At 40.5% G+C, this 25,195-nt stretch overlaps 1 protein-coding gene across 1 annotated transcript; it reads left to right on the top strand.

Annotated features, from left to right (window-relative positions):
- Positions 1-2,959: 2,959 nt before the first annotated feature.
- Positions 2,960-8,834, top strand: Bmp15 (bone morphogenetic protein 15). The gene is made up of 2 exons (XM_036175443.1): positions 2,960-3,321; positions 7,279-8,834. Exons 1-2 carry the CDS (start codon positions 3,000-3,002, stop codon positions 8,133-8,135), a joined length of 1,179 nt encoding a protein of 392 aa, XP_036031336.1. The 5' UTR covers positions 2,960-2,999; the 3' UTR covers positions 8,136-8,834.
- Positions 8,835-25,195: the final 16,361 nt, after the last annotated feature.

Below are 25,195 nucleotides of genomic sequence, written 5' to 3'. Positions count from 1 at the left end.
TCCCAGAAACTATGGGGGTGTTTCACAACCTCCTGTGACTTTCTCTTCTGGTCTCTGTGAGCCCCTGTACTCATCGGTATGTAACATAATCTAAAAGAAAATCTGTTTTTAAAATACAAAGAAGAGCAAATGCATGTCATTTGGAGGAAAATGCACCATCATAGTAAGAGAAATAAGCCAGACTTTCTTGTCAATTTTTTCTCATATGCAGCATATAGAAAGGGATGAAGAGGCAGGGAAACAAGATAGGTAAATGAGGGAAAATGGAAAGACAGACATCACATTTTCTCTATGACATCAAAGCCTAGAGCACACTATTTTATATATATTTTGCAGGAGGAGAGAGTATAAAAGAAATCCATGGTGGTGCATATGACCAAAGTAGAGTAATACACATATATGAAATGACATAATGAAGCCCATTATTTTATATGCTATCCAAAACCAAAAGAAAAATTAAGTAGAAAGCCAAAGAGCAAGGAAGCTGTGTTCAATTGAAGGTCCAGCCTGCTCTAGGAAGAGAAAATCACACTTGAGGAAGAAGCCTGTGCTGCTGAAACTTATGCTCTCTGAATTCAGGGTATAGTAGGTCTCAAAAATGAAGAAGCCTCTGAAATCTGGCATGTGACATTCAAACAGGAAACAAACAAAACTGAGGGAAGCAGATGCAGAGATCCATGGCAGAGCCCCAGGTGGAGCTCCAGGAGTCCAATCAGCGAGAGAGGAGGGATTCTATGAGCAAGAGATATCGAGACCATGGTTGGAAAAAGCACAGGGACAAATAGCCAAACTAGCGGAAACATTTGAACTGTGAACCAATAGCTGAGGAACCCCCATGGAACTGGACCAGGCCCTCTGGATAAAGTGAGACAGTTGATTAGCTTGAACTGTGTGGGAGGCCCCCAGGCAGTGGAGCCAGGACCTGTCTTTAGTGCATGAGCTGGCTCTTTGGAACCCAGGGCCTATGCTGAGATACTTTGCTCAGCCTTGGTGTAGGGAGGAGGGGACTGGACCTGTGTCAACTGAATCTACCAGGCTGGGCTGACTCCCCAGGGGAGACCTTGCCTTGAAGGAGGTGGGAATAGGGGTGGATTGGAGGGGGGCATGGGAGGAGGGAGGACAGGGGAATCCATGGCTGATATGTAAAATTAAATTATAAAATAAAAAAGAAATACCTTTCCAGCTGTGAAAACAAACAAACGAACACACACACACACACACACACACACACACACACACACACACACACAAAACCAAACTGCTTGGCCATTAGCTCAGGTCTACCACTGACTAGCTTTTACATTTAAACTTAGCCCATTTCTGTTAATGTCGCCACTTGTTCTGTGGCTTTATCTGTGTGCCATTACATGCTGCTCCCTGAATTTCAGGCTAGTATCTCCTGACGCAAGCCTTCCTCTTTCCAGAATTCTCCTTGCCTGCTTATACCGCCTATACTTCCTGCCTGGCTACTGGCCAATCAGCATTTTATCAAACCAGTGTACAAAAGCATTATTCCACAGCAAGAAGGAAAGATAATTACCAAGTGTTTTTTTGTTGTTGTTGTTTGTTTTTTGTTTTGTTTTGTTTGTTTTCTTGTTTTGTTTTGTTTTGTTTGAGACAGGATTTCTCTGTGTAGCTTTGCACCTTTCCTGGATCTCGGTCTGTAGACCAGGCTGGCCTCGAACTCACAGAGATCTGCCTGCCTCTGTCTCCCAAGTGCTGGGAAGGCTGGGGGGTGGGAGGAGGGAGGACAGGGAAATTTGTGCTTGATATGTAAAATTAAATTAATTATAAAATAAAATATTTTTAAAAAACAAAAACAAAAAACAAAACTATCTCCCACAATCAGGTCTCACTCATCACACTCAGGTCTTGACCTCATGCCTCATGTTCTCATCAAATCTCCAACCAACCTTGGCGATAGCAAGTCTATAACTTATCTCTTTCAGCAGAACTATTGCGCAGGGAAGCTTAAATCAAGTGGCCTAGCCCTGTTGCCTCCCATTAGGAACCTAGGTCAGACAAACTCCCCCCAAATTCACCTTCCAGGGTTTCTCAGAGGAAACCTACTCACCATCTCTCACGGTATACCAGAAAATTCCAAGTTGGAATTCTCAAACTTAACTACATATTACAATCACCTGTGAACTGGAAAAAAAAATCCTCGAGGGCTGGTAACATTCCAGACCCGTAATAGCAGGATCCTCAGGAACGATACTCAGGCAAGGCGAATCTAAGCAGCTGACTCCAATGCACAGCCAGGATTGAGAACCACTGGCAAGGACTGTTCTTGAGATTGAAGCAGCCACACTCACACAGTGATTTTCACATTCTAGTGTTTGGAGGAACCTCCTGAAGCACCTGCTGAGACCTTGCCCTCAGCGAGTTTGTGTTTGAGACTGGATCCAGGAGTATACATTCTTTTTTTCTTTTTCTTTTTTCTCCTCATTTATCTATTTCTTTATGTACATCCCAACCACTAATCACCCTAGGTAGTTTCACCACAAGCCAGCAGCAAACCACACTTCTGTGAAATGCTTCACTAAGAGGCATAGAAGTTGGGTGGGACTGGGAGGCATCTGTCTCTTTAAGGCCTGATTAAGCGATTGCCTTTAAATCTGTGGTAGCAGGGGGTACGGCTGCTTCCTTTTAACCTATTAGGTTGGGTGCCGTCCAGGTTCCTGGAATGGGCCTCTCCTCATAGGTTACTTCAGCCTGTCTGAGAAGTACTGTGGTTCCCACCAATGGAGAGTGGGAAGGGCACGCTGCCTTGTCCCACTTGCAGTTTTTGTTTGTTTTCGTGCCAAGAAGCCTAGTCAGGAGACTTGCTTTGGCCCAGAAGATTCTCCCACAGGAAGCAAGAGAGGGTCTGCCAGCTGGCTTTTCTTCTGCTTTCCTGCCCCGTCTTTGGTGTTGGTTAAACCAGGATGTGGAAGAGGTCAGAGTGATGTCCCTTGGACTTGAGTAGGAATCCGTTGACAAGCACCAAGCTTTTCAAGATGGCCCTTCTCACAATTCTTAGAATTCTTTTTTGGGGAATGGTGTTTTTTATGGAACATAGGGTCCAAATGGCAAAGGCAGGATGGCCTTCCAACACCCCTCTTGCTGACGAACCCACATTGCCCTTGATTCTGGATCTGGCAAAAGAAGTCCCTGATAAGGAGATGAAGCCATGGCCCCAAGGATATCCCCTGAGGTATATGCTGAAATTGTACCAGCGTTCAGCTGACCTGCACGGGCATCCTAGGGAGAACCGCACCGTTGGAGCTAAAATGGTGAGGCTGGTAAAGCCCTCGGCCAATTCAGTAAGGCCTCTCAGAGGTGAGTTCTTATGCCCATACAACCCTGCAGGGGACAGAAGAGGGGAAACGTGTAGACAGAAAGGAGGCTTGCTGTCTTGTCATTGATTGTGAGAAGATTGTTTAGCCAAGGGTGACTTTCAAAGAGTTGGGAGCCTATAAAAAGCTGGCTCCAAGCCTATTTCCCATTCGAGCCACAACATAAGAAAAAAATTGTCTTGGGTCCTACTGAGCAATCTTTCCTGGGCTGCAGGACAACTAAATACAGTACGAGCCCCTGCATTTTCTAAGTTGTTATACCTCTTAAACTAAGGAACACCCAGCTGCATTCTCACGGAGGGCTATTTATGTGGTTGGTTGCTCTTTGAAGGCAAAGATAATGAGCTAGGAAAACTTGCATGGCCTCAGACAGGACAGAAACAAGCTATCAGCTGAAAGTCATTATACATGGCCTTATGACCTTCCTGTTACTAGATTTAATCCTAATGACAGCCATTACCATTTGTTGTCATGGGGAAATGAGCTAAATTTTAAAGGTAAGAAAAACTGAGGCAGAGAGGTTAAGTGACTTTCCAATGTTGCCCAGACACTGCCTGGAAGAGATGAGATTAGAACTCTAGACCATTTGATTCTAAAAGCACTATGCCAATATGCTTACACTGAGCACTTTCGTTACTTGGTTCAGGCTACCTCTTTGGGATTTTGGTACCATGGTACCACGTGTATTTATCTGTCCACATCACACTCTATTCTGTTTGAGTGTCGGAATTAGATATGTTTCTAGACTCCTGAAGTAAAGGTAGCTCCCAACTGCAGTGAATTCTTAGGAACTTAATGGGATCCGTGTGGGATTTTCAGTGCTCTCTAAGATACCAACAGACAGGATTCATACTTTCTTAGCCAAATAAAATAACTGAAATCTCATATATACCCCTTGCTATGAGCATTGGAAAGATCACTTTGCAAATGATGTCAGTTTTAAAACTATGAGAGGAGGTTGGTCGTATAATCACTTATAGGTGAAGAAACTGAAACTCTAATGCCACACAGATGTCAAACACGCTCTGAAACTCCAGTGTCTGTAATCTTAGTTACCATACTGTGATGAACCCTCAGTAATAGATTTTAATTTAGCTTGAGTTGCTGCATTTAGGTTTGGGGTGAGTGTGTGTGTGTGTGTGTGTGTGTGTGTGTGTGTGTGTGTGTTATATAGGCAAGTAACTGCTTCCCTAACTTCTAGTATTGAATAATGGATAAATAGTCAGACAACAATATTAAAGTATGGTGAGTGATTTGAAGAATGACTCACTGTTCAGAATGAGGGAAGCAAGGACATGAGGAGGCCTCAATGAAGAGACAATATTTGAGATGCTACTTGAGAAAGGAATAAGGAGAGTATGTATATAGGCAACAAAATGTACTATTTAGAAAAGAAAAATGGCGTGGTGGTAGAGATTCATTCAGCAAATTGTATGAATGACTGAATGCTATGCATAAAGATGTGATTAAGACAAATATAGTTCCTGCTCTCATAGAACCCATTCTTTTAAATAAGCAAACTTAAATAATGTAATTTGTGGCAAGTGAAATGCTATAGTGAATAGTAAAATCACTCCTTTCTGTAGGGTTATGTGGGGGTAGCTTTGAAGAAGTGATATTTGAGCTGAGATCTGTAAGAAATTGTAACTAAGGAAACCTAATTTAGACAGAAAGGACATGTAAATGTGTAGAGGGCAGAAATAAGCCTATCCCACTAGAAGAAGGGAAAGGTTAGTGGGAAATGGCAGGAACTGAGACTTATTATAGGCAGGGACTTGCAGGCCCTGAGAAAGGATCTGGGTTCATTACTAAGTGTGGCAGAAAACTGCACAGATCAAGGGTATACTGATGATGTGAAGCTTAAAAAGAGGATTCCCAGGACTGCAAGGATCCTGGGCTGACTGTGGGACAACTGGCATCTAGGGCCTGTAGAAGGATCCAGAAGTAGTTGTCAAGTTCAGTCACACAGGATGCATGAGTCATCCCTTCCCTTGAAAAGCTCTTTGCAGACCCTTCCTGGCTCAGGTTCTTAGCAGTCCCTCCCTGCTTCAGGAAACATGTGATGGTCTGAAAGGAAAGGGCAGTTCCTCAGCAGACAGCCTGCTAGAGGTTTGGGTGGGGTTCCTTTGCAGGGTGGGGCAGGGATATGGGTGGGCCTCTTGGAAACTTGGAGGAGGCGAATGTGGGATAACTTAAGGGAACAAGTACAAAAGTAGCTTGGGTCTCCTTCCCGAGAATGAAGGCCAGTGCTGCAGACCTGAGGGTGTGTTAGGCATCAGCTCCAATGCGAACTTCTCAAAATATTTTGAACACCAAGACATTCAAAGAACTTCTTTGTTGAAAGTGACTGTCCCCTTGAAGACTTTCAGGCTTACTTATTCAGTGGGAAAGGAAGGTTAGGTGAATAATAATACATGGACACACTAAGATGTTCCAACATGAGAAGGCTTTACCCTGTGCTGTCTGACTTTTCTAGTCTACTCTTAACCTGTACCAGGAAAAGGAGAAGTTCAGAGCTCTGCAGGCAGAGGCTTCTATTTATTTATTTATTTATTTGCTTGTTTATTTTTAGAAATAGATTTGTTTTCAAGATTATATTCTGATTAAGGTTTGGCCACAGGGTGTCAGCACTACAATTTGGATTAAAGCATTTAAACCTAGATTGCATGCAGTTTGGGGCAGGTTCCTTCCTCCCTTCCTCCCTTCCTCCCTTCCTCCCTTCCTCCCTTCCTCCCTTCCTCCCTTCCTCCCTTCCTCCCTTCCTCCCTTCCTCCCTTCCTCCCTTCCTCCCTTCCTCCCTTCCTCCCTTCCTCCCTTCCTCCCTTCCTCCCTTCCTCCCATCTATCTATCTATCTATCTATCTATCCATCTATCCATCTATCCATCTATCCATCTATCCATCTATCCATCATCTATCCATCCACCCATCCATCCATCCATTTATCTATCTATTTATTTATTGTTTTTTTGAAACAGGGTTTCTCTGGGTAGCTCTGGCTGTCCTGGAACTCACTCTGTAAGCCAGACAGGCCTCAAACTCCCAGAGATCCGCTGCTTCTACCTCCCAAGTGCTGAGATTAAAGGCTTGCCCTGACATCATCCAGCTGGGGCAGGTTTTTTTAACAAGTAATTAAGGTTCTTCTTGAAATTGTATTCAGAGGCATGATTGTAAAGCAAATGGGCCAAACCTGAGGGAACAGGAGAGATTGAGCTGAAGGTAAAACTTCAGAAGCAGTTCTTTGAAGCTGGTGGGATGCAGAGATGCAAAGATGGTAAACATGCAGTTGTTTCATGTGAGGTTCCTCCTGCCTTTGAGAGGACAGCCAAAGCACCCATTATTAGACGTTCCCCCTAAATCTGTACAGTGATGTGACATGGGAATCCTTTCCTAATATATGTGTGTTTTGATAGTTTTCCTAATTGGTCACTCTTAATAGTCAACTAACAGTATCATTGGTCTTCCATATATACAACATACATTCAAAATGATTCTATATTTGCGTTTTCATTGTTAGTAGTCAAAAGTATGATGGATTTATGTTTAATATCAACAGACTTGGGTTAAAATCTTAAACTTGCCAGGTGCAGTCTTCATGCATTTTTTTCCCAGTTCAGGTCATAGGATCCAGGACTGGGACTGGTCATGCTAAGCTTCATCCCCCGTCTTTGCCTAGGTGTCCTTTGATTGTTTTTGTAAGCCTCAATGCCATTCTCTACAAAACAGTGCTAATAACTATCTCATAAGACTATTGAGTATTAAAGAATCTATTATGTACTAGATGGTACTTGTAAGTGCTTAGTAAGTGATAGAATGTATTATATCTTGAGTTAATTTTAGTGCTAATTGCAACTATCAGTTTACATTTAGAGGTTTTATAAGGGATATTCAGGTAGGAGGCAAGACACTAATGGTAAGTCCTGTTTTTTCATATTTGTACAGGTTCCTGGCATGTACAGATCCTGGACTTTCCTCTAGCATCAAACGAGGTAGCATACCAACTAATCCGAGCCACTGTGGTTTACCGTCATCAACTTCATCTAGTTCATTACCATCTCTCCTGCCATGTGGAACCTTGGGTCCCCAAATGCGTGACCAAGCACTTTCCTTCTTCTGAAGCAGGTTCCTCAAAGCCACCTCCCATGTCTAAAGCCTGGACAGAGATGGATATTACACACTGTGTTCAGCAGAGGCTCTGGAATCGCAAGGGGCGGCGAGTCCTTCGCCTTCGCTTCATGTGTCAGCAGCAAAAAGGCAGTAAGGTTCTTGAGTTCCAGTGGCATAGCATGTCATCCTTGGATGTCGCCTTCTTGCTACTCTATTTCAATGACACTGACAAGAGTGTTCAGGCTAAACTTCTTGTACAAAGCCAAGAGGAGTTAATTGATAGGGAATCTTCTCTTCTTGTGCGGAGTGCCCGGCAAGCATGCAGCATTGCATCTGATGTCCCTTGTCGTTCTCAGGAACATTATGGGTCTGTAAAGAACCAGTGTTCCCTTCACCCATACAAGGTCAGCTTCCACCAACTAGGTTGGGATCACTGGATCATTGCTCCCCGTCTCTACACTCCAAATTACTGTAAGGGGATCTGCAGTCGTGTGCTACCCTATGGTCTCAATTCACCTAACCATGCCATCATTCAGAGCCTTGTGAATGAACTAGTGAATCACAGTGTACCTCAGCCTTCCTGTGTCCCTTATAATTTTCTTCCTATGAGTATCCTTCTGGTTGAGGCAAATGGGAGTATCTTGTACAAGGAGTATGAGGGTATGATTGCCCAGTCCTGCACATGTAGATAACAGTGAAGTTGCAGCTCTCTCAGATTTCCTAAGAAACTGGAGAAGATAAAGAAAGCATTATCAGTGTTAAAGCTGGCAGTGATCTACCCAGTTTACAGGTTATATTCCTTATCCTAAAAAAAGAAATATTATGCTTATGCTTAAAATATAAGATCACTTTAAAGTCTATAAATTAAATGCTATGATCAAGTCTTAATATTTTAAAAAAGTAATTTAAATGCCATGAAATAGTTATCTTTAGTATTTAAATCTCTTCCCTCATTTGTGAACTCCTCTGTTTATAAAAGTGTTTCTGGTACTGGTAGCATAGAATGGATCAGTATGATTTAACTAGTCAGAGCCCTCAATGCTTAGATAAGATGTTTTTCTGGAGATGTGCTATTATGTCATTTTTATTGTAACTTTGGGGGGGAAATGCTGGTCCATGGTAGTAGAACATGTGGAGTCCTGGAGGTGACCTCGGCTCACCTGTTTTGTGTGTCCTGCTGGATTCTTCTGGGCATGGGTCTCTGGAAGACAACCTTACTGCTTGGGAGGAAGTATAGAACTCTCTCCGGGTCTAAATGATATGTGTAGTATGACTCCCTGAGTTTCTTTCCCTTTTGTGCTGCTGAGGATAGCAAGCAAGTGCTCTAACACTGTGCTGTATTCCCTGCCCAACTTAACTCTTCCATAATCCTGCATTTAAGTGTTGGTACAATATTGCAAATAAATGATGCTTTTCTTGTTAAAGACAGTCTTGAATGCTTTGGAGACTGAGAGATTGGGAAGAAGGAATTTATGTCTTTTGTTCCCTATAGCTATGATCCAGAGATTTACCCTAATCTCTGAGGGATAGGGCCAGAGGCTCCTTTGAATTTGCTCTCTGGGCAACACTACTAGCAAGCAGCTCTCACTAATTTGCCTATTAGAGATACCCAGTATGTCTCAGGACCTGCATAGCTATTGACTGGCCTTATCACCATTCTCAGTGGGATAGGACCTGACTTAAGGGTGAAGGAAGCCATGTGCTTGCCACTGTTAATTCCAATCAGTTTATTCACATTTATCATAAGTTAACTTGGTTAATTGTTAATCTTTTCCCAACAGTTGATGCTCACTGGAATGAATATCTAGAGATCTATTTCTTGGCATCAATTTTCTCTCAAATCTACTTAGAAATCAATTCAGGCTTCACTATTCATCTCTTCAGTGTTCTCATGACAACGCAGTTTCAAGTAGCCATGTCTCCTCTCTTCTCATAGAACAACCTTCTTTTCCTTAATATGCCATAGTGTTATTGTCTTCACTGAAAAAAAAAAAGATGGAGCTCTCTTTGAAGGTTTTACTTATCTCATGACTATGTTCTGAATGCCCAGAGCTGAAAACTTAGGAAGTCCTTTAATGAACATAAAAAGTTGACAATTTTGTGTGTGTGTGTGACATGGAATACCCCACTATTTATATACTTGTATGTTTATTTATATATTTATTTTCTTAAAGAATAAACGTGTACTTTGCATATAAAGTATAGTGATTTCAAAACTGTATAATTTATAAAAGACTATGAAAGCTATGCTTTATGTAAGGTGGCTGGGAAATCATGATATGTTGTGAGCTGAACTGGGAGAACACATTGGGCTTCTCATTTAGCTGTTTCTCTAGTGTTCCTAGGATAGGCATAAACACCCAACAAACCTGAAGATGGACATTGGTTATGGGACTAAGTCCAGAGCTTACCCTCCTGCTTCTTTGGAGTTTCAGGGGAAAACCCCATTATCTCCTACCCTTATGACTCCTGGATACTTTTGAAACTTAATGGGGAATTCATGATTAGTTGTTCCTATTCATTAGGCTCTGAGTAGTCAAAATAAGGAAAACACTGGCAGTATGGTATCAGTTGCCAATGATGTTATGGATTTCCTTTAAAAAAAAAGTATTGTTTCAGTTGAGCACCATTTCTTCAAGTCTAATGTAAAATATATGTGTCTTAAACCTTCTCTGAGTGAAAAGGGAGAGGCTCATGAGTGAATAAAGGTGTAAGGATATAGGAACTGCTTGTATAGATAAGTGGCAAGCAAATATTACTTGGTTTGGGGAAGAAAAGTAGAGAGAAAAGTCCACCTTCATCCCCAGAACCACAGAACAGGCTATATCATCATCTAAGTATGGATGCTAAAGGAATGGGCATTTGAACTTTCTTCTGATTCTGGGCTTTGTTGCATTCATTTTTTTGTCTCTTTTTAGAAAATAGAGTCTTGTTTGTCCTGCACGCCTTTAATCCCAGGAGGCAGAGTCAGGCAGATCTGATTTCAAGTCTGGCCAAGTCTATAGAGCAAGTTTCAGGACAGACAAACAGGGCTACACAGAGTTTTCCCTCCCTTTACACCTCTCAGCTGCTCCCCACCTCCTCTCCCATCCAGATCCACTTCCTTTCTGACTCACTAGAAAAGAACAGGTTTCTAAGAGATAATAAAATACAACAAAATGCAATATAAAAGAAAACAAAAGCTATCACATCAAAGTTGGACAAGGCAAACCAACAGAAAGGAAAGAGCCCAAAGAGTAGGCACAAGAATCAGAGATCTAATCAGGAGCCCATTCAGGAATCCCACCTAAAAACTGAACTAGAAGCCATAATATATATGCTGAGGACCTGGTACAGACCCGTGCAAGCCCTGTGCCTGCTTCAATTTCTGTGAGTTCATATGAGCTTTGCTCCATTGATTTAGAAGGCTTTGCTCTCCTGGTGTCCTTCATCTCATCTGGTTCTCTTTCTGCCTCCTCTTCCATAGGTTTCCTTGAGCTCTTAGAGATTTAACAGAGTCATCCAATTTAGGGCTGAATGTTCTAAGTTTTTTCTTGTTCTCTGTGTAATGGCTGGCTATGTGTCTCTATATTTGCTCCCATCTGCTGCAGGGGGAAGCTTCTCTGATGATGGCTGAGAAAGGCACTGTTCTAGTATAGTAGTCATTAGAACTCAATACATCACTATGAGGCAGGTTCTCATTTGTTCAGGTTTTTTTGGGAGGGGGGGTTGGCGTTTTATTTTGTTTGATTTTTTAGATCAATAGTATTTGGTCTTACTCTATGTCCCTGGCCTATCCAGTCTCAGGATCTTGGTAACCGAAGCAATTCCATCTCATGAAGTGGGCCTTAAGTCAAATCAGATATTAGTTGGTTACTCCCACAAGCTTTGTGCCACCATTGCCCTAGCAAATCTTTTAGGAAGAACACAATTATAGATCAAAGGGCTTGTAACTGGCTTGGTGTTTATGCTACTCTTTTTGTAGCCTGTAGAGCACCTTCCTCTACCAAAGATACTAGAAAGTATGGGTGACAGCTTTATGTAGGTACCAGCTAGACTTCTCATCTGTGTTGGTGTTGTCTGTAACAATGGGACCTTGATGTCAGTTCATAGAGAGGAACCTACTGCTTGGAAAACTTGAAATCAAGGATGGTGATATCTCCAGAAATTCTTTTATTATTCAGGATTGTTTTAGCTATTCTGGCTTTTTTGTGTTTCCATATGAAGCTGAACACTGTTCTTTCAACATCACTGAAGAATTGTGTTGGGATTTTGATGGGGATTGCTTTTGGTAAGATGGACATTTTTACTATGCTAATCCTATAGATTCATGAGTGTGTGAGATCTTTTCATCTCCTGATATCTTCTTAATTGCTTTCTTCAGTGTCTTAAGGTTTTTATCATACAAGTCTTTCATTTGTTTGGTTAGAGCTACCCCAAGATATTTTATGTTATTAGAGGCTATTGTGAAAGCTGTTGCTTCCCTGATTCTTTCTCAGTAGTTTGTCATTTGTATATATGAGGGCTACTGATATTTTGTGACAATTTTGTATCTAAATACATTGCTGAATGTATTTATCAGGTATAGGAGTTTCCCAGTGAAAAATTTCAGGTCACTTCTATATGCTATCACATTGTCTGCAAATAAAGATACTTTGATTTCTTCCTTTCCAATTTGTATGCTCTTGATCTTCTTCATTTGACTTATTTATGTAGCAAAGACTTCAAATACTGTATTGAATAGCTATGGAGAGAGTGGGCAACCTTGTCTTGTTCCTGATTTTAGTGGAATTGCTTTGAGATTCTCTCCATTAAAGTTGATTTTGGCTATGGGCTTGCTGTAAACTGCCTTTACTATGTTTATGTATGTCTCTCAAATCTCTACCCTCTCCAGGACTTTTATCATGAAGGGGTTTTGGATTTTTGTCAAAGGTCTTTTTTCTATCTAATGAGATGATTGTGTGGATTTTTTCCTTCAGTCTGTTTATCTGGTAGATTTCATTTATTGATGTACTATTTGAACTATATCTGTATCTTTGGGAAGAAGCCTACTTGATCATGATGGATGCTCTTTTGCATGTGTTCTTGGATTCAGTTTGCAGTATTTTATTGAGTATTTTTTCATCTATGTTCATAACAGAAATAGGTTTGTAATTCTCTTTCTTTGTTAGGCCTTATGTGGTTTGAGTGTCAGGGTAACTGTGGATTTATAAAATGAAAAGGACAATATTCCCTCTGATTCTTTTGTGTGAAATAATTTGAGGAGGAGTATTAGTTCTTCTTTGAAAGTCTGGTAGAATTCTGTAGTAGAACTGTCTGACCCTGGTTTGTTTGTTTGTTTATTTATTTATTTGGTTGGAAGATTTGTAATGACTGCTTCTATTTCACTAGATATTATAGGTCTGTTCAAATTACTTGTCTGATCTTGATTTAACTTTGATAAGTGTTATGCATTGATACAATTATCTATTTCTTTTAGATTTTACGAGTTTATGGAGTACAGTTTTTTAAAGAATGTCCTTATGACTCTGGATTTCAATGGTGTCTGTTGTTTTGTAACCCCCTTTTCATCTCTCATTTTGTTAATTTGGATATTATCTCCTCCTGTCTTTTAGTTAATTCGGGAAAACTGATTTTTCTCAAAGAAACAATTATTTATTTCATTGATTCTTTATATTTTTTGTTTCTATTTTATTGATTTCAGGCCTGAGATTATTTCTTGCCATCTACTCCTTTTGGGTGTGATTTTTTTTTTGTTCTAGAGTCTTTAGGTGTGCTCTTAAGTTGCTAGTATGTGATCTCTCTAATTTTTTATGTAGTCACTTAGTGTTATGAACTTACCTCTTAGGCCTGCCCTTATTGTCCCACAAGTTTGGGCATATTGTACATTCATTTTCATTCAATTGTAAAAAGTCTTTAATTTCTTTCTTGATTTCTGTCTTGACCCATTTTCTATTCAGTAAAGAGCTGTTCTGTATCCATGAGTTTGTATGCTTTATGTTTATGTTGTTGATATCTAGCTATAATCCATGGTGGTCTGATAGGGTTCAGGGTGTTATTTTGATTTTCTTGTGGAGACTTGCTTTGTGTCCAAGTATGGGGTCAATTTTGGAGAAACTTCAACGAGGTGGTGAGAAGGTACATTCTTCTGTGTCTGGTTGAAATGTTCTGTAAATATCTTTTAGCTCCATTTGGTTTATAACATCAGTTAGCTCTGGCATTTCTCAGTTTAGTTTTTGTCTGCAAGACCTGTCCATTGGTGAGAATGGTACCCCATTACTGAAGTCTCCCATGAGCTCTATGTGAGGGTCAAATTGTGATTTAAGCTATAGTAGTGTTTCTTTTACAAACTTGGGAGACCTCGGTTGGGGGGGGCATAGTTGTTATGAATTGCATTGTCCTCTTGATGGATTTTTCCTTTAAGTATGTAGCATCCTTCCCTATCTCTTCTGATTAGTTTTTGTTTGAAGTCTATTTTTGTCAGATATTAAAATGGCTACACCAGCTTGCTTCTTAGGTCCATTTGCTTGGAGTATCTTATTCCATTCTTTTACCCTGAGGTGATCTCTAATCTTTACATTGAGGTTTGTTTCTGGGAAGCAGCAGAAGGATGAATTTTGCTTTAACATTTATTCTGTATTGGGGAATTGAGATCATTGATGTTCAGAGAGGTCAATGATCAGTGGTGATTCCTGTTATTTTATTGTCATTGTCGTTGTTGGTGGTGGTGGTGGTGTTGCTTGTGGTGGTGGTGGTGGTGGAGGAGGAGGAGGGTGGTGGTGGTGGTGGTGGTGGTGGTGGTGTGTGTGTGTGTGTGTGTGTGTGTGTGTGTGTGTGTGTGTGTTTCCCTTTGGACTTTTCTGGTCTGGAATTTTTACTCCCTGTGTTTTCTTTTTTTTTTTTAATTTTTTAAAGATTTATTTATTCATATTGTGTATGAGTACTCTATATGCACATACACCTTTATACCAGAAGAGGGCATCAGATCCCATTATAGATGGTTGTGAGCCACCATGTGGGTGCTGGGAATTGAACCTAGGGCCACTGGAAGAGCACCCAGTGCTCTTAACCACTGAGCCATCTTTCCAACCCTCCCTGTGTTTTCTTAGATGTAGTTAACCTCTATAGGTTGGAGTTTTCTTTCTAGCACCTCTGTAGTGATGGATTTGTAAATAGATATTGCTTAAATTTGGTTTTATCATGGAATGTCTTGTTTTCTCCATCTATTGTGATTGAATTTTTTAAAATTTGATATAGTGGTCTGGACTGGCATCTGTGGTCCCTTAGTGTCTGCAGTACATCTACTCAGGCCTTTCTGGCTTCTAGAATCTCCATTGAGAAGTCAATTGTAATTCTAATAGGTCTGCTTTATATGTTGTTACTTGGTAGTTTCTCTTTGCAGCTTTTAATATTCTTTCTTTTATATACATTTAGTGTTTTGATTATTTATGATGTGCTGAGGGGACATTTCTGGATGGTCAATTTGGTGTTCTGTATGCTTCTTTATATACATTTATATGTTTCATTTTCTTTAGGAAAATTTTCTTCTATGAGTTTATTGGAAATATTTCCTGTGCCTTTGATCTATGTTTCTTCTCTTTCCTATTACCCTTATATTTGGTGTTTTCATAGTGTCCCCAGATTTCCTGGATGTTTTGTGACAGGAGTTTTTTATATTTAACATTTTATTTGACTGATGTGTCCATTTCTATTTTGTCTTCAATGCCTGAGATTCCCTCTTCCATCTTTTGCATTCTCTTGGTGAAGTTTGCCTCTGTGGTTCCTTTTTGAGTTCCTAAATTTTCACTTCCAGATTCCTTCAGTTTGGGTTTTCTTTATTGATTTTATTTCCACTTTTAGATCTTGAATGGTTTTACTAATTTTCTTCCATTTCCTGTTTTCATAGATTTCTTTAAGGTATTTATTCTTTTCCTCTTTAAGGACCACTATAATATTCATAAAGACTGTTTTAAGGTCTTTTTCTTGGGGTTCATCTTTGTTGGAATATTCAGTGCCTGCTGTGGTAGGGCAATGGACTCTAATGGAGGTGTGTTGCCCTGGCTCTTATTACCCTTTTATGCTGGAGTCTGTGGATCTAGGTGCTGATATCTGATCTTGTCTTTGTTAGGTGTTTTGTTCTTTGGTTTCTGTTACCATCTCTGGTTCTTAGGAGAGTATGGCAGCTGTGTGTTTCCTGGCAGGAAATTCTTCTTGGGTCCTGATAAGTGTGGGCATGGGGGGATGTGTTCCAGGTAAAATGTGTTTCTGGATATTGGGGATGGGCTGAGGGGGGTGTGAGGGAGGAAAGCTGGGTGCTCCACCAGGATCTGCTTAGTTATTCCCTCTGAGAATTGGGCCAGAGTAAGGAAACACCACAGCAGAAGGTCTGCTTCATATCTGGGGATGAGACTGGGGAACTGGACTCAGAGGAATGGAGAATGAGATGAATATCTCCCTTGTTAGTGCACTGTGGGTTATCAGGGAGTGCCTGCTGGAGTTGGCCGTTGGGACAAAGCAATGGGGGGGGGGAATTTTGGAGGGAAAGATTTGTGTGATCCAGTGGAGATAGAGGAAGGGGTGGGGAAGGGAGGGAGGCTGCAGCAGGTGTTCTGCTACAGATCTGGGGGTGATACTGGGTTATTGGATTTGGAGGAGCTTCCCTGGACAGAGTTACATCTAATTTCAGAGAATCAGAAAAACTTTTCTTCAGTTCCACCAAGTATTTAAGTGCTAAATCATGTAAAATCATATTTCATCTGAGTACTGTGGCATGGATGAGAGCGGTATTAGCCGAAATTCAAATGAACTTACATTGAGGTATAATTAATGCACCATAAAAGTCACCATTTTTTCTTTAATTCAGATAGTTTTGAATGCCCAAAGGTATAAAAATGCCACTACAATGCAGTTTCAACATGAAAAGAAAAAAAAATCCCATGAGCATTACCAGTGCGTCCTACTTCCTCCTTTACCAAGTAACTGTGTCTGTGTGTTTGTGTATAGGTACCTGTGCATACATGTATAAGTTCATACATATTCATGTGTCTGTGTGTGTTTGCATATGGCGTCCAGAGGTCAAACTTGGCTGCCACTCTTCTGATGCCATCCTTCTTGTCTTTTAAGATAGTCTCTCACAAAGATCTGGTTAGGTTGTCTGACCAGTTGCCCCTCATGGATCGCCCTGTCTTCACCTGCCCAGCAACGGAATTGCAAGTGCACACCACCATGTTCTTTTTGTTTATGCTAGAGATTTCATTCATGTCCTCATGCTTCTAAGGCAAATACTTGAATGATTGAGCCCTGTCCCCACCACTGTTGTATTTTCTTTGGTGAATTATGGAAATTTACATAATTTGATAATATTTGGCTTTTGTGGCTTTCTACTTGATAAAACCCTAAATAAAACATCAAGCAAGGGTAATGATATGGAGGAATAGGACAACTACTTTTGTGTTTGTAGAATATGAAATGGTACAGCTGCTTTGGCAGACAGACTGGCAGTTTATTACAAAATTAAACCATAATCTCATGACAATCCGGCACTCATACTCCTTGATATTTACTTAAATGAGTTGAAAACTTACATTCAAATAAGAACTTACACATGAATGTTTATAGCATAAATATAATTGTTAAAACTTGGAAACAACTAAGATGTTTTTTAATGGTAACTGGATAAATTCTGGGTCATGTACATAATAAAACAATATTGATTCATGAAAAGCTATCAAGCCATGAAAAATCATGAAGGAACCTTGAAAGCAGATTGTAATAGAATCAAGTGTGAATGACTTTGTGGTAGCACACACCTGTAATCCCAGCACTCAGAGGCAAAAATATTTCTACGAATCTGGGAACAACTAGAGCTACATATCTCCAGGTCAGCCTTTGATAATGATGAGACCATGTCTTTTAAAAAGGGGAAAACCTTAAAGGTCCATATATGGGGGGCTGGAGAGATGGCTCAGAGGTTACGAGCACCGACTGCTCTGCTCTTCCAGAGGTCCTGAGTTCAATTCCCAGCACCCACATGGTGGCTCACAACCATCTGTAATGAGATCTGGTGCCCTCTTCTGTATACATAATAAATAAATAAATCTTTTTTTTTTTTAAAAAAAAAAAAAAAAAAAGGTCCGTATATGGGAGGTTGAGAGCTTCTCAGAGAAGGAGCGTCACTTTTCTTGAAGAATATCAATACCAGTGGAAGGCCACACATCCAAGAATATATAGGCAGCATAAATTGGACTTAATAGGTGAAAGTGAGAACACAAAGTTGTGTGAGTAAGGGAGGTTCCAGTGGAGGAGCTGGAGAAGGGGTGTATATGATCAAAACACACTTTATAAAATGCTCTATGAACTAGTACAGATTTAAAAACCTGTATACTAAGGACTGGGGAGATGGCTCAGTGGATAAGACACTTGCCATACACATACAAAACATCTTTAGTTCAAATCTACAACATCCATGTAAATGTCAGATGGATGTGGTGGCCTGCCTGTAATTCCAGCACTCAGATGGTAGAAACAGAATCCACAGAGTAAGCTGGGTAGCTAAGCTAGTCTACATCAGTGAGCTGTGGGTTCACTGAGAGAGCTTCCTCAATGAATAAGGTAGAGAGTGATCTAGACAAATTTCTGATAACTTTGAGCACATGCCCACCACACGCAGGCAAAAACCAGCCACATATAACACATGACCAAGGATTCCATTCATATGCCACTGGGCAAAAGGCAAAGCTATAATGAGTGGAAAAATCATTGCAAAAGGATGTGGGCAAGATGCGAGACATTAATACATACTGTATAGGGGGATTTTAAGGCAATTAAACTTGTGTGATACTATAGTAGTAGGTACATGCTATATATCAATAAAGCACCATAGAAGGAGGATTGGATGATTCCTAATGTAAACCACCAACTTTAATAAAACATCAATAGATTCATATACTATAACAAATGTACTACTCAATAGCCATATATTAATAGGGGAAAACTCTGAGGCATTGAGTGAAAAGAAGAGCTATAAATAAGAACTCTCTTTAAACAAAAAAAACCCATTACTTTAAAAAATGTTTTTTATTTCTATTTTTTCATTGAAACTTTGGAAACACTTAAGAGGCAGAGGCAGGCAAGTTCCAGGACAGCCAGGGCAGTTACACAGAGAAACCCAGTCTTAACAAAACAAAAGCCTTGAAAATGAAACACTAAAATAATCTAAAATTCACAAATTTCTATGTGTATAGATCCGATACCATACAGTGTGTATATAAACATACATGACACATAGTAGAACTACTAGGCCTAAACTCTGGGCAGGTAGTCTTGTGTGATTCCTGGACAAGCTTACCACTGAAGTCTTTGGGTTGACTATTTAGTACCTGGATCAGCAATTAGATCTGGATTGTGGATCACTAGAGTAGATCTTTCCATTATGTCTAGTTGGAGAAGACTTGGGTCCATATAGCCTAGAGACTATTATGAATCCTGAGTCCACAAGGGCTAGCTTGGCACTAGAGTGGCCCTTGAGCCTGAAGCTTCAGGGGCTAACCAGGCACTAGAAGTGGCCTGAAGCCCAGGTTTTGTGGGAAAGTCTTAGTCTTAGGCCCAGAGTCTGGATTGGAACCTGTGCTTTTAGAAATGGTCCTAGAACCTCACTCAGTCTTTTGGAGTTGGCCTAGACCAACCATTTTACATGGGACAGACCATGTAAAATGCTGGAGCTTATAGCCAGCCTTGTTCCTAGACAAGTATGTAGCCTGCATCTATAGGTGATTGTCCAAAGCCTGGGACCACAGATCTAGGTTGGTGTTTGTAGCTGTGCACAGTGGCCTATAACCTGGAGTTGTAGGGATAGCCTGGACCATGGATCAATAGGGGCCAGGCTACAGTTTGAAGACTGAGTGTATAGATATTGTCTAATTAGTCAAATGTGTGAGGACTGGCATGTGCCATGTGTCCTTAGAGGCTAGCCACATCACTATTGGTCACCCTGTGTCCCTGGGTGTATCCTGGTTCCTGAGGCTAGATGTGTTGACATATCATTAGAGCAGACTTATAGCCTAGGGCTACATGGTTGGGTCTGGGCTGATCAGTGACCTAAGACATATCTCAAGCTGTTGAGACTTTCTTGGAGCTATTGAGGGACCTGTAGCCTGGTACCCACTGGGATTTGTCTATCATTGAAAGTAATCTAGAATTTGATCTCTCCTGAGGCCAGCATAGCAGCTAAGTAGATCCATTCAGATGTGCCAAGCCAGAGTCTGGGTTTCTGGTGTCTAGCCAGGTGCAATAGCAGACCTAGAGGCCCAGTCCACCAATGGCTATTTAGAGTCTAGAAGAGTCATGGGATATTGCCTGATACTAGCCTTTAGTGGATTCACCCCAGCATTAGACTTTGAAGGAAAAGGGTAGTGCTCTCTTCCCTCTTCCACACAGAGCACATCTCTCTTTACAGTGTGCATTGTCCTAGTGAGGGAAGGATGGCATGGCTAAGACAGAGTTGCCCATTGTACTTTCTTATGTGTCTTTTCTTAGTCTGTGTTATACCCAGGCGCCATGGTCTCTCACTTGTTTTCCTCAATTCTCACAAAGGCATTGTTTTTAGGTGGATAGTTTTGATACTGATGTCTGGGGGAATAATTGCTGGAAAGTTCTATGCTCCTATTTGCCCTGTCCCTCTGTCAACTCTGGCTTGTCAACTACTTAGTCTTTCTCAGTCTGCTCTAAGAACAAAATATTTTAAAATAAAATGAAAACATTTGCATGAAGCAAACCCTGAGACAGATTAAATAAGGGTGAATCATATGAATCGTGTCAAGTGATGATAAGTTTTTGAAAATAGAGGTTTTTGGTGATGCTTCAACCCAGTTTTCCTCACTTTGTACATGCTCAGATTCTGCTTTTCTCAACTATTATATGGTCAAGCTGTTGGGTTTTAAGGTTACCATGGAGCTGGAAACAGAGAGTGGAATAAGCAAGTTGAAGCAACACAGAACTCAACTGTTCTTACAGAACTGTAACCATTTTTCTTTTTCCTTTTTCCTTTTTTCTTTTCTTTTCTCTCTTTCTTTTTTCTTTTCTTTTCTTTCTTTTTTTCTTTTTTTTTTTTGAGACAGGGTTTCTCTGTGTAGTTTTGGTGCCTGTCCTGGATCTTACTCTGTAGACCAGGCTGGCCTTGAACTCACAGAGATCCACCTACCTCTGCCTCTGGAGTGCTGGGATTAAAGGCATATGCCACCCCATTTTTCCTTTAAAATGTTCTTAGGTTATTAAACACCTTTGCTCTGCTCTGATTTAATTAAAGTGTTTTGGAGATCTTGATCCCATCTCTCCTCAGGTGCTCTCTTACCAATCTCTCCTCACTGTGACTCATTCCAGAGACCTACACCTCTGTGCCTGTGTTCTCACTCAGCAGTTCAAAAGTGCATTTTCTCAGATAATAGACCATTTCTCATCATCTTATGGAATACTAAAGCAATATTACATACCAGGCATATTTGTGTACTTGTATGTGTGTTTCTCACACATACCAATAGACACAGCTATCATGTGTAATTTTATCTGCAAGTAGTTTGTTTAGTATTACTGTGTAGAAGACAGAATTGCCCAATCAAATGCTATACATCAGTTGTTCATTTTTGGGGGCCTGAGTATTTTCATGTTCAGCAAGAAGAAAAACTTTTTTTTTGACCCCAAAAGGGCAATGGAGGAATCTCAAGAGAAAGGAAGAAGGGAGATTGGAGGTAGAGAGACAATGGAAAGAAAGGGCCACAAACAGGAAATGAATAAATATGTGAACAGTGCCTGTTAGGTTAGGAGGAGAAATCTCAAGAGAAGATGTGAGGGGATGGGCTTCAGAGAACACGATGTTCAGAAACCTCACGGGTTTTCACTGAGATCACAGAAGCTCGCTTGCTATTAGAATTCTTTTCTAGCACTGCCTGCATCCTGTTTTTTACTGGAGTCATGCCATGACTTATTGCTGCTGCTGGTGCCTCAGCTGGCAAGTGTGAAAAAAACTTCACAATGTGAATGGTTGGACGGTAGGTGATATGGGAATTGGGTATTCAACCAGAGTCAGCTTCCTCCTCCTCCTTTTTTTTCAACTGTTGCCCTGCTAAATTCGTTGACTCTGTGGTAAAGATTTTGGCAAAATCATTAGATAATCAGAGACTGTCAAGCAACTCTAAGTAGTTTCAGTTTTCCAGAAGCTGTTGAATTCCTACATTTGGACCCTAAAGCATGTGTAACCAAATGCTATAAGTATGCCTCAGCTGTTTTCTGTAGCTACTCTCAGGTAAAATGGAAGACTGTGGGATCCCTATGTTTTAGATATCCCTGCTTTATCTTTAGATGAATGAACACTGTGTCATCAAAAACAATGAAAGTGAGGGAAAGTGAATGAAAATTGAGTATGAAACCTATTACTTTGTACAGTAAATAGGAGCCAATAAAAACAAGAAAATAAAATACTAAAAATTTTAAATGAAAAAGCAGCCACAGGAAAGTAGCTCTAGAACTATGAATGAAGCTGTCCCTCTTTGTTCCCATGTCAATAGCGTTAAATAATTTTTACAGTTTATTTTGGTAACAGCACATTTTGTTGCATCTTGCTAGCATATTTATGCTTTTTAACAGGCTAGGTTTGGGTTGGAAAGGTTGAGGGATAGGAAGAGAGACACAATGAGTGATTCCTGTTAGTCTTTGTCCATTGTGTCTTAGTCTCTCAGTACTGGTAGAGACCTGGAGAGCTGGGATGACTTTAAGTGGGGAATTGCTTTACTATGCCTTTGATGACAGTTCAGGATGTGCTTTAGTGATCAGAAGCTGGACAGTGGGGAGAAGAAGGATGTGATTTCCATGGAATTCCCTACACTTGTATACTTTAGTTCAAAATGTCTATATCTCATTCAAATATAGGGCTTCTCTGCCATATGCCTCATCTGTCTGCCTTTCTTTATCCACCTCCATTACAGTCTCACAGCTTCCAACAAGACGAGTATATTTTCCCATCTAGAATATATACATACTGTCTTATTAGCTTCCATTGCTACTCATCACTAGAAGTGAGTAAATTATTTTACTATTCTTGTGTATAAATCTCTGCTTCTTATCATACCCTTCCATCCAATGGCCTGTGGCTTACAATAGAATCCATCTTAGGATATAAATGAAGTGGACAATACATTTTGTGAAAAGCTCTAGTCTTTTCTCTCTCCTATTGCATGGAGCTAAAAGGAAGCCATAGATTTAGGTCAGCAGAGAGTGGTGAGTGCTGTGTGGAGGGCATTCTTGGTTGCCATTGTCTTTTGCTTTGCTGCAAAACAAGAAACACTGGAAAGTTGGAAACAGATGTGTAGGCCTTAGTTTTAATGCAACAAGCCTCTCTGTCTTCAAATTAAAATACTCTTCTCTTCCTATTATAAGAAGAATATACAAGCATAATTTAAACACAAAATACACAGAATGGTTTAAAATGAATAGTAAATGTGTCCCTTTCTGTACCCTGACTTTATGGTTCTCATCTTCAAAGGCGCCCATTATGAAGTTTTAAACTTAGCATCTGAAGTTATGGGATTCTTTATGGCATTTTCACACATGTTTTATTTTTGTTGATTCTCCTCCCTGTCCCCTTCCCGTTGGCCCCATTTCTTCACCTGGTGAGCCACCTGTGGTTGATTCCATGCAGAAGTGACCATTTTAAGCACTCATATATTTTTCCAGAAATTTGAGAGTTCTGGAATATTTGAGAAAAATTCTGGAGATTTGAGGAAAAATTCCAGATTTTTAAAAATTTTTAAATTCTTTTTCCAGAAATTTCCCAAAAGTTGCAAAGTGTTTAAATATGGTTTTGTTGTGTTACAAATGGTCTTATTTTCTATGAAAACTTTGATGCATATTATTTTCTTCAAACTATGTATTTAATATCAGGATTACAAATATGTTTCACTTATATTTGCTTTTAAATAAATCTAGTTTAAAAATTATGAAAGTAATGCCAATGCCTGGTTAAATTCTCCATTAGTACCAAAGACTATACAATAAGTAACTCCTACTACATATGGGCAATCTCTATTATGAATTTATTGTGTATCTTTCCAGAAAATGTGTAAATTTTTGAATTGGTAGCAGAACATTTTCTTAAATGAGACTGCATACGGATCTCTAAATGGTGCCTTTTTAAAAGTTTTATTCAGTGTGTATGTGTGTGTGTGTATGTGTGTGTGTGTGTGTGTGTATACATGTACATGTATATGCAATGTTATACATGTGCCATGCCATATATTAGAAGTCAGAAGTCTCTGGGGATTGAACTCATGTTATCAAGCTTACATAGTAAGTACTTTTACTCACTGAACTCTCTTCCAACTCTGAGTGGTATCTTTTAAAAAATAATTATTAACCTATATTAATCATATAAATTAAATGTACTTCACTATGATATTCCCATACATTTATTACATATTGTGTCAATACACTCTTTTATTACTCTTGCTTCCCTTCCTTCCTATAGCACCCTTCCTTGTCCTTAAAAATCCCTCTTAAGGAGAGTGAATATGATCAAAACATATGGTACCAAATTCTCAAAGAACTGACAAAATACTTTTGAATCCTCTTTTAATTTTTATCTTATTATTCTCTCATATATTATATCCTGACTGCAGTTTCCTCTTCCTCTCCTCTCCCTCAGATCCTCCAGCCCTTCTACCTCCCCTCAGAAAACAGCAGGCCTCCCAGGGATATCAACCAAACACAGCATAGCCAGTTACAACAAGACCAGGCACATACCATCACATCAAGTCTGTATGGGGCAACCCAGTAGGAGGAAAAGGGTCCCACAAGCAGGCAAAAGAGTCCAACTCCCATTGTTAGGAATCCCACCAGAACAAACACCAAGATACTCAGCCATAACATACGTGCAGAGGACCTAGGTCAGATCCCTACAGTCTCCCTAGTATCTGCAAGCCCCCATGAGTCCCAGTCAGTTGATTCGATGGGCCATGTTCTCATGGTGTTCCTGACCCCTCTGGTTCCTGCGATCCTTCCTAACCCCTCTCCAAAGGACTCCCTGAACTCTCCAATATTTGGCTGTGGGACTCTGCATCTGCTCCCATCAGCTGTTGGATGAAGTCTCCCTTTTCTCTCTGATGATGATTATGCTAGACTCTGGTCCCAGAACATTCTGCAGGCAGGACAAACTGTAGGTCAAAGGTTTTATGGCTGGGTTTGTGTCCCAATCCTTCCACATAAAGCCTTTCCTGATTACAGAAGATGGCCAGTTCAGGCTCCCTGTCCCCCACTGCTAAGAGTCTTTGCTAGGTGTTGCTACTGCCTCGACCAGCAAGGATGACGCAACACCGGAGCTCTTTTTTAAGCAGTTTATTCAGGACCTTGTTAGTAGCGATGTCTTCTCCCCGGGCAAGCCTCTCCCAGCCCTTAAGTAGGTCTGGGCTACCAACTCCAGACAGCCACGTGGGCACTATCCATAGGTCCACACATATGCAAGCAGCACACAAATCCAGCCATAGCCAAATAAGGAGCTGTTTACCACAAAGAGTACTTGCCGTCAGGAAGGCAGAGGGTGGAAGCCAGCGCCATCTTTAAGGTGCGGCTACACGCAGCTCTCTACAGCTAGGGTTAGCCCTAGATTCCATGGAGTTTCCATTGCACTAGGTTTCCACCTCACCCCCCAACCCTCCTAATTCTAGTCATTTCTCTCAGTTTTTTCTCCCTCACTCCCACCACCTGATTTGAATCCCTCTTAATTTCTTCC

Source organism: Onychomys torridus, chromosome X, assembly GCF_903995425.1.
Source record: "Onychomys torridus chromosome X, mOncTor1.1, whole genome shotgun sequence".
Lineage (NCBI taxonomy): Eukaryota > Metazoa > Chordata > Mammalia > Rodentia > Cricetidae > Onychomys > Onychomys torridus.
The sequence above is the reverse complement of the archived record's forward strand: the minus strand, read 5'-3'. Positions and strand labels throughout refer to the sequence as shown.